Source organism: Eschrichtius robustus, chromosome 5 (genome assembly GCF_028021215.1).
Source record: "Eschrichtius robustus isolate mEscRob2 chromosome 5, mEscRob2.pri, whole genome shotgun sequence".
NCBI lineage: Eukaryota > Metazoa > Chordata > Mammalia > Artiodactyla > Eschrichtiidae > Eschrichtius > Eschrichtius robustus.
In genome coordinates, this window is record NC_090828.1 from 8802748 (window position 1) to 8812528 (window position 9781).

The window sequence follows — 9781 nt, forward strand, 5'->3', positions numbered from 1 at the left end:
GTGGTCACAAAGCACCGAGCTGATCTCCCTGTGCTATGCGGCTGCTTCCCACTAGTTATCTATTTTTATGTAGCATCTTGCAGAGCGCTGGGCACAACTGCATGTCTGCTGAGTGAATCATGCATGAATGAATGAATTTAGCTGCTTCCCTTAGACAGTGCTTTCTACTTGGGAAAATCAGGAGCTGTCCTTGCCATTCCAAAGACTGGATTTCTCCAGGGGCAGGTGAGAAAGACAAGGGAGCTAATACAGAGTTCCCTCTCTGAGTGAACAGTCAGATGGTCTTCCTGGCTTTTAAGGGAACATCACTGACCCTGACTGACTCATAAACAGAGAAAAAAGGATTGAGGAACTTGGCACCTCTGGGCTTCGTCTGCTTTGACCTTGGGTTAGGACCTGAGATCAAGAACAAATCCTATGCTCTTGTAATCCATACCCCTAACTTTCCTTCTGTTTGGTGCTGTGCTTAGTTCCTAGCATCTTTATTCTCAAAGAACGCGGCACAGAAAGTTAATGTCAACATGAGGAAGAAAGATGGTCCTTTCTTCTCAAGAATGTGCAAAGCTATTTATGCCCTGGGCCTGCAGCACAGGGGCCATACTAACTCTGGCCCAAAAGGCCCCCAGGGTGGCAATGCATCTTTATTCTGGCTTGCTCTGGAAGCCAAAGCCCCAGGAAGCCCAACTCTCTCTGCTCTGGGGGACTCTTCCTAGAATTTGACAGGGAGGAGATGGTCTCATCTACAGTTTCTCAAAGTTGCCATGATTGGCATTTTGAATGGAACAACTTTGTGCTGCTGGAGATTGCCCTGTACATTGTGAGATGCCCACTAAATTCCAGGGGTGCCCCACAGTTGCAGTGACTCTCCCAACACACCACACACACACACACACACGCACACACACACACGCAAATTTCCAATACTGCCTGGAGGGGTAGCCTGGCCCCTGGCTGAGAGCCACTGGGCTGGTAGCGCCCTTACGTGTTTGAGAAACGGAAGACCCAAAGGTTGAGTGACAGGTCCAAGGCTCCCCTCTCAGATCTGATGATTTCTAGTCCAGCTGCTCTTGAAATGATGGATACTCATGCAAACAATCATGGGATGCCACAGCACCGCGCAACCTCAAAGCAGATAGCCAGCTGTCTCAATGGCATAGAGAAACCGCGGCACAGAGAGAAAAAATAACCCCACAGTGACCCGAGAGTGAGCAAATGCGAGGTGGGGGCCAGATTCCCGGAGGATACATTTTCCTAGGTCCTGCTTAGCTTAGTGAGTCCCGCTGCCTGGCTGGTAACAGGTCAACGCAACAGCCCCCTGGCAGGTGGGGCTTTGTAGTTACCAGCATCCCAAGGTCAACATGGAGGCAGGGTAGCTCAGTGAGAGCCAGCCCCCTGTCTGTAGGTTGGAGCCGGGGCAGCCAGGGGTCCAGCCTTCATCTCAAGTCTCCGGCGGGCTCAGCGGGAGTGGAGGCAACTCTATCACAGGCTACTGACCCCTTTCCGGGATCCTCGCAGTCTCCGTTGGGATATACGACTGTCAGTGCCAGATGCTCCTCAGGGTCCTGGAACTTATCTGGAACACAAGAGAAGGAATCACCCAATGAGAAGATAAAGTTTATGAGCGGGTAAGCTGGGAATGAAAGGGAAGGAGTTGGCCCCAGTGACTATCTACTTTAAAAACACAACAAAATACGTAGCGAAAACCTTAAAAATGTACATACCCTTTCACCCAGCAATTCCACTTCTAGGATTTTATCCTAAGGAAATAATTAGGAATAATTAGTGGAACTGCTCCAGCCATCTGGCTACCAGCCTACGGATGAGACAGCACTGAGGACGGCCCAGCAAAGAGAATGAAAAAACCTGGGTCCTTGAAAGTGTTGCCGGACCCCTAAATCAACCAGCCCTGAAACTGACTCCACCTCTAGACCGTCTTTTAGGTGAGATAATGAATTCCTTGTCTGCTTCTGCTAGTTTGAGTCATGGTTTCTTTACCTACAGCTGAGAGCATCCTAACTGATTTGATATCTGACAAAGGGATCGGCTGAGTAAACTGTGGCTCAGTCACATTATGGGATTCAGGCATTAAAAATGATGTATAGGGCTTCCCTGGTGGAGAAGTGGTTAAGAATCCGCTTGCCAATGCAGGGGACATGGGTTTGATCCCTGGTCTGGGAAGATCCCACATGCCGCAGAGCAACTAAGCCCATGGGCCACAACTGCTGAGCCTGCGCTCTAGAGCCAGCGAGCCACAACTACTGAAGCTCACGTGCCGAGAGTCCGTGCTCCGCAACAAGAGAAGCCACCACAATGAGAAGCCCGTGCACCGCAATGAAGAGTAGCCCCCGCTCGCCGCAACTAGAGAAAGGCTGCGTGCAGCAGCGAAGACCCAACGCAGCCAAAAATAAATTAATTAATTAAATAAATTTTTAAAAAATGATGTATAAAATTCCATAGGACTAAACACACACACACACACACGCACACACACACACAAGTAAAATTCAGGAAATCTGAATAAGGTCTGTGGATTGTTTCAGTGTCAACACCCAGGTTGTGATATTATCCTGTAGTTTTGCAGGATGTACATGGGGGAAAACTGGGCAAGATGTACACAGGATCTCTTAATGTGATTTCTTACAACTGCATGTGAATCTACAATTACCTCAGAAAAAAAAAAAGGATGAAAGATGTTGACGTATAATTATCGCTGTGGAATACTGCACAATCACAGTATGTTATTGATAAAGAAAGCAGATTCTAAAACAGTGTATGTAAATGTATGTATGTATAATCTGCTATTTATTATGTATATTATAAATGTTTATGTATAGTCTGTACACGCAATTTGCATTTAATACATTCACTTCTACATGAGACTAAACAATTTGTTATATGCTACAGAGAGAAGTGATCAAAGAGTTACATAAAGCTGTTTATGGGGACTTCCCTGGTGACACAGTGGTTAAGAATCTGCCTGCCAATGCAGGGGACACAGGTTCGAGCCCTGATCTGGGAAGATCCCACATGCCGCGGAGCAACTAAGCCCCTGAGCCACAGCTACTGAGCTTGTGGTCACAACTACTGAAGCCCATGTGCCCTAGAGCCTGAGCTCTGCAACAAGAAAAGCCACCGCAATGAGAAGCCTGAGCACCGCAAGGAAGCGTAGCCCCTGCTCGCCGCTACTAGAGAAAGCCCAAGCGCAGCAACGAAGACCCAATGCAGCCAAAAAAAAGAAAAAAAAAATGTTTATGATTCCTTTGCTTTTTTTCCCCTTTAGTTTCCAGATACATCCAAAATGATGATGGAGAGGTTGAAGTTAACATTTCTGCAATTAAATATATTAAATATGTGATGCATTTTGCAGATGATTTATATATTATATAGAAGTGAATTTATTAATATTTAAATAGTACAAGGCAATATAAATAGATAGCTAGATAGACAGACAGACAGACAGAATGGTCTACCCAAATTATAGTTACCTCTGAGTGGGGGAATTAAATGAATGATTTTTAATATTTGTGTTTTTTCTTTTGTATTTTTTGAGCTTTCAATTGTGTAGACAGAATTCTAAGATAGCCCCCAAGATTCCCATTCCTTGGTGTACTTATCCTGCATAATCCCCTCCTTTGAGTGTGGGTGGGACCTGTGATTATGATGAGATAGTCATGCCATAGGTTTGGGTATGTGACGAAGGTCATGGGGAGTCACTCCTGTGATTATGTTATGTTATAGGAGACTGGAGATTCGCCTGCTGATGGAAGGAGCAGCTGCGGTGTAGTGAGTGAGCCTGGGAGAGGAGACAGCTTCAGGGCCTCTTGGAGGTGACAGCCAGCAAGGTGGGGACCTCAGTGCTCCAGCAGGGTGCAGTCCCCTCCTAGGTGGGCTCTGCCTCTGGTCTCTCCCTGCTCCTGCAGTCCAGTCACGTCTCTACACACCGTAATCAGCGCACACCCCGGCTCAGAAGTCGCCAGGGCTCCCCATTCCTGAAAGACTTGGGTCCAGGGCCCTGATTTGGCTCCAGCTCTCCTCTTCAGCCTCGGCCCTCACCAGTCTCCTTCTGCACCTCACCCCCAGGGCACTCTTGGCAGGGGTCCCTTTTCTGAGCTTGACATCATGCTGTCAAGCCTTTGTTCATGGTGCTGCCTCTCCAAATCTTCCCATTTCTGTCTAAGAAAACCCCCCAACCTCCAGCTCAAAAGTCACTTGTTAAACTCCCTGGATGCTCAGGGGAGATAATACGTTTGGCTCCAGGTGCCCCATCACGTACGTCTGGCAACTGTCTTCCAGCCCCGCCCACAACCCCTTCCTTAGGCAGAGACTCCTGGGGCGAGAGCCCCGCTGACCCAGCCTGAGTGCTGGCTGCCTGGGGGTCAAGGCACCTCACAGTTGCTCACCCTCATGCCCCGCACAAGGCAAGGGCTTCGCCAATGGTGGGCCACTCCATCCTTATGGTCCCCTGTGTGCACGTGACCGTAACCCCAAGCCCCCCTCAGGGTCCAGGAAGCCAGGAAGGCGACACACTCACCCTGAGCTGGGTCACTGGGGGAAGTGGCATCTGGGTCCTTCCCCCGGCTCCAGGGACCCCAGGAAAAGCATGCCAGCAGTCCTGGGAGGCCGGGTCTCTCCCGGGCTCCTTCTGCTAGAAAGAACACAAAGTCCCAGAGGCCGTGGGGTCAGATGGTGCTTGACACGACTGAGAGACTTTTCTGTTCAGCAAACCAAGAGCTTCAACTGCAACTGCCCTAGTTTTAACTGCCTGATTAAAAAAGAAAGATTCTGATTTGCAAAAGGGGGTGGGTTTTTGAGCTTTAAAAAAAAAACAAAAAGAAAGACTGCTTTTATATATATATTACCTCATTTCATCTTCGCAAAAACCCTACGTAGGTACCATGTTGGAGAAACTACAGTAACAAAAATGACATGAAATTAATTACAGTTACATAGCACCAAAGAAAAAACTCAAGAAGCAGTAATTCCCCCCCCACCCCCGGATTTTTAGCTCAAACTATTTTTTAAATTTTATTGAAGTTTAGTTGATTTACAATGTTGTGTTAATTTGGGCTGTGCAGCAAAGTGACTCAGTCATACATATGTGCTTTTATCATATTCTTTTCCATTCTGGTTTTTCACAGGATATTGAATATAGTTCCCTGTGCTATACAGTAGGACCTTGTTGTTTATCCATCCTATATACAGTAGTTTGCATCTGCTAATACCAAACTCCCAATCCTTCCCTCCCACCACCCCTCCTCCTCCTTGGCAACCATAAGTCTGTCCTCTGTGTCTGAGAGTTTGTTTCTGTTTTGTAGGTATGTTCATTTGTGTCGTATTTAGGATTCCACATATAAGTGATACCATATGGTATTTGTCTTTCTCTTTCTGACTTACTTCACTTAGTATGATAATCTCTAGTTGCATCCATGTTGCTGCAAATGGCATTATTTCATTATTTCTATGGCTGAGTAATATTCCATTGTGTATATATAGATATATATATGTACATACACACACACAATGTGATATATACATCACATCTTTATCCATTCATCTGTCAATGGACATTTAGGTTGTTTCCACGTCTTGGCTATTGTAAGTAGTGCTGCTATGAACATAGAGGTGTATGTATCTTTTCGAATTATAGTTTTGTCTGGGTACACGCCCAGGAGTGGGATTGCTGGATCATACGGCAACTCTACTTTTATTTTTTTGAGGAACCTCCATACTGTTTTCCATAATCGCTGCACCAATTTACATTCCCACCAACAGTATAGAGGGCTCCCTTTTCTCCATACCCTCTCCAACATTTATTATTTGTAGCCTTTTTTTTTTTGGGGCCACGCAGCACGTGGGATCTTAGTTTCCCGACCAGGGTTCAAACCCGCGCCCCCTGCATTGGAAGCGCGGCATCCTAACCACTGGACTGCCAGGGAAGTCCCTGTTATTTGTAGATTTTTAAATGATGGCCATTCAACTATTCTTGAAATGGCCATCAAACTATTTCTTAATAGAAATAGAATTAATCTTTTTTGATAATCACACACAAAACAATTACATGTCGATTCGAGTTTCCTTATTATAGTACCACCTCAGTTATCTGGGGATTACTTGAGATCCCTAACCATCTGGAATAAGGTCAGCTGGAATAAAGTTTTAAAAAAGGACTCCGGAGAGCCAAGACACAGAAAATCCTTTCTCATAATTCTTTACTTGGGGCCAATTTACTCTTAATCTGTACCCAATTCTAAAAAGATTGGGTCCTTGTTTTTCAACCAAAATGCGTCTGAATTAAGCATAAACTGGGTAAAAGAGCACTACCAAGAGGCAGGCAACCTAAAAATATAAGAATAGCCATCAGACAGTGAGGAAAGAGATTGGAAAACTCTGCAAGCGCTAGCAAAACCTTAGTAGCATGAATCCATGGTGTAACCCACCGCAAAAGCCTGGAAGAAATTACTGGACAATGAGTTATAATTACACCCATGACCTTTAGTCATTAATGAAAGGTTTCATGTTCAGTATGTTTTGATAAAAGTACAATCGACTTTAACACAATATATAGAATGATTCCCTTGCAAAATGTTAAAAATTTGAAATGTTAGTGTTTAAAAAGAGGCAAGGATTCTGCATGCCAAGCAGGGTGTCAGGAAATGGGAATACAGTGGTGATTCAACTCACAAGGGAAAGTGACAAAACCATGTGGTAAGAGCTTGGAGAGCAGAAGCAGGTTCGGGGATTTCATTTGTGAACTTGCACATGGGAGTGGGCGGGTCAGGGAAGGCTTTCTGGAGGAGGAAGTCCAGTTCTGAATGGTGAGATGGGATTGGTCAGGAAAAGGAGGATGGAAGAAAAGGCTTTTCTCTCTGAGGCAACTGCAATGTAAAAAAAAGTTTAGGAGCCCAGAGCAAGCTTGGCTCTGGGGAATTAAAAGTTGTTCCCTGCGGGGGGTGGGGGTGGGGTGGGGGGATGAATTGGGAGATTGGGACTGACATATATACACTAATATGTATAAAATGGATAACTAATAAGAACCTGCTGTATAACAAAATAAATAAAGTAAAATTCAAAAAAAGTTGTTCCCTGGGAATAAGAGATGTCTAAGAGACAAAGGGCTCAGAGAATTTTCTAGGCACAGGCTCATCAGGGGACAGAAAAATTTCCCCATGGGGCCAGGTCAGCAAAGGTGCTGGCAGCAACAATCCAAATGACAGTCCACCTCAGGACATTCTCCATGTCTTTCAGAATGCTGGTCCTTGAGTTTCAAATTTAGCTGGCTTCCTCACAGACTCAACAGAAGAGTTGTGGGAAGGGGAGGGGAAGGTTAGGGCAGGCTCCACAGCTGAGAGGAATGGTCTTCACCTAGGCAGGCCAAGCTGGCAGGTAAGTCTGTGACATTTGTGACATCAGAGGTACCAGGTCTCCTTGCAGGAAAAGCCCCACCCCCGACCCCTGTAAGTCTGGCATCACCCAGTTGCTGAGTTAACACACCAATGCCCAGGGAGGCGGAACACAGCCTCTGTCATCATTAACTCTTTAGCAAGAAGGTTGGCAGAGGCTGGAAAGCTTGGAGGGCGGCAGGTGCTGGAGAGGAGTCGGGGGAAGGAAGCTAGAAGTGAAAAGATCACTCCGGCATTTCCCAGCTTTGCCAGATCCAGCTGTACTTAACATCCATATTTTAATCTCGGGGCGCTGGAAACCTTCTGTAAAACCCTGTGTACCCGGATGGAGGAGATTCTGACCCTTTTGCTGATGGCAGCAGTCACTGGGGCTGGGAGAAGACCCTTACTCCCCTCCCCACACTTCAGGAGAGTGGGGAGGGAAGAGAGGGAGACACTGCAGTGGGTAGCCAAGAAGGACTGGGAAACTCTAGGCCCTCAGTCCCTCACATCCTTTCTCCCCTCACCTCCAAGTCCCCGGCATTTATTCCTTGCCTTCTTCCTTTGACCCCGCGGCGTTTCACGGTCGCGTCTCTAGCGCATCCCTAGCTGTGCGCGTCCTAGAAGCTCCTGGCACCGGATATCCCCCTAGTCCCAATTCTGTCCTCCTCCTACCTTGAAACTGGTGCATCCCAAGGCTTTCCCGTCTCCTCCTCCCCCTCCCCCCCAACCCCAGATCTTTGCCCAGCTCAGTCCAGCCCTCTTTCCACCAACCTCCCCTGCCTTCTGCTTGCCCCCTCGTCTTTCCTAAGCACTCAGGATCCCATGCACGCAGGATCCTCCCGGGACAGACTCGGCCCGTTGCCCAGGGCCCGCTCCGCCCTACCTGGGAGGCCTAGTGCTAGGCACCTCCTCTCTCCCGGCCTCAGTTTACCTCGGTGTACCATGAGGGGGGCGCTGGCCACAAAAGCTGGCCTTTCCCCAGCCGCCGCCCGCCCACGCCGTCCGGGACATCGAGCCCGCTCACCTGGTCGCAAGGGCCCGGCGGCTTGCAGGGCCCTGCAGGCGGCCGCCTGAACAGTCAAGCTGGAAGCCGGGTGGCCGGGGCAGTAGGCGGCCGCCTGCACCGGGCCTCCCGCCTGGCGGCCGAACACCGTGCGCAGCAGCGCCTCCAGTAGCCGCAGCTCCGGAGCCACCGCGTCCTCGGGCTCCGCCTCGGCCACCAGCACCCCGACCAACGCCGCGCCGGGCCGCCGCCGGCTGCGCACGTCCCGCAGCATCTCCCGCAGGTGGCGCCGCGGCTCCCGGGCGGCCAGCGATGACGCGCGGCACAGCACGAAGACCAGCGGTGAGCGGATGGCGCGCGCCCGGGTCTCGGGCACCTTCTGCGCCCCCGGCGCCCCGGGCCCCGCGCCCTCGGCCGCCGCGCCGCCCGGCTTGCCCGCGACTTGCTGGGGCGGGAACACCGCCCGGGCGAAGTCCCACAGCAGCGCGCGGCTCTGCTCGCGCTCCCACAGTTCGCCCACCAGCAACACCTGCCCGCAGCCTCCCGCCGCCTCCACCAGCGCCTGGAAGGGCGGCTCAGCCGGACGCGCGGGCCGGGCAGCCAGCGCCTCCAGCTCGCGCTCCATGCTCGCCGCCTCCCGCCTTCTGCGGCCGCTGCAGCCCTGCCGGGCCAGATGCCTGCCTCTCGGGGCGGCGGCGGCAGCGGCGGCGCCCGGGCCCGGGAGGACACGCCCCCGAGGGCTGCGCCCCGCCCGACCCCCGGCCCGCGGGCCGGGATCGCCCAGCTCCAGCCGGCTGCTGGGCCGGAGCGGAGGCTCTCCCCCAGGCCTCTAATGGTGGCGCCTCCCGCGGTCCCTGCGGCAGACGCGGGGAAACTGAGCCGTTCATCCATCCATCCACCCATCCATCCATCCAGCATTTATTGAACACCTGCTAGGTGTACAGGAGCCGAAGGTAAAGGAAGACAGAAAATTATCATGTGAGCAAATGGACCTTCACAAGCTAGATTGGTCTGAGGCCTGGAGCAGATAGATTTCTGAGTTCTCATGGTTCGGGGACGGGAAGTTTTGGAGGCCGGGCTGCCCGTGACTGCTGCTTTGCAGTGAAGTTGGCGGGTGGGGCAGGGCACCAGATAAGGGGGTAGTGAGGTGAGAAAAGAAGGGAAGCAGGGGTCTCTTCTGTTACTTCTGTCCTTGACTCACCTTTTGGGCCTTCAGCATTTAACAAAAACTAATTGAGGGCTCATTGTTTCAACAAGTCCTTATGACCTGCAGGGCATTGCCCTCCGCACTGGGAAGTGGAGGCAGATCGTGTTGCTCCCTGTGGAACGGAAAGTCTAGGTGGGCAGATGTGGGGCACGGATGGTGCTCTGATCTATGTGTGCGGGAGGGGGACAA

General features: G+C 50.3%; 1 protein-coding gene across 1 annotated transcript; it reads right to left on the reverse strand.

Annotated features, from left to right (window-relative positions):
• C5H2orf72 (chromosome 5 C2orf72 homolog) lies at positions 1-9010 on the reverse strand. The gene is made up of 3 exons (XM_068543740.1): positions 8407-9010; positions 4532-4645; positions 1-1573 (listed from the first exon to the last, which is right to left on the reverse strand). Exons 1-3 carry the CDS (start codon positions 9008-9010, stop codon positions 1434-1436), a joined length of 858 nt encoding a protein of 285 aa, XP_068399841.1. The 3' UTR covers positions 1-1433.
• Between the last annotated feature and the right edge of the window lie 771 nt (positions 9011-9781).

Coding starts and splice junctions, on each gene's coding strand:
- C5H2orf72 (XM_068543740.1), bottom strand. CDS start 9,010: ATGGAGCGCGAGCTGGAGGCGCTGGCTGCCCGGCCCGCGCGTCCGGCT. Junction 4,646..8,406: donor CGCCGGGCCCTTGCGACCAG/GTGAGCGGGCTC, acceptor TGTTCTTTCTAG/CAGAAGGAGCCCGGGAGAGA. Junction 1,574..4,531: donor CCCCAGTGACCCAGCTCAGG/GTGAGTGTGTCG, acceptor CTTGTGTTCCAG/ATAAGTTCCAGGACCCTGAG.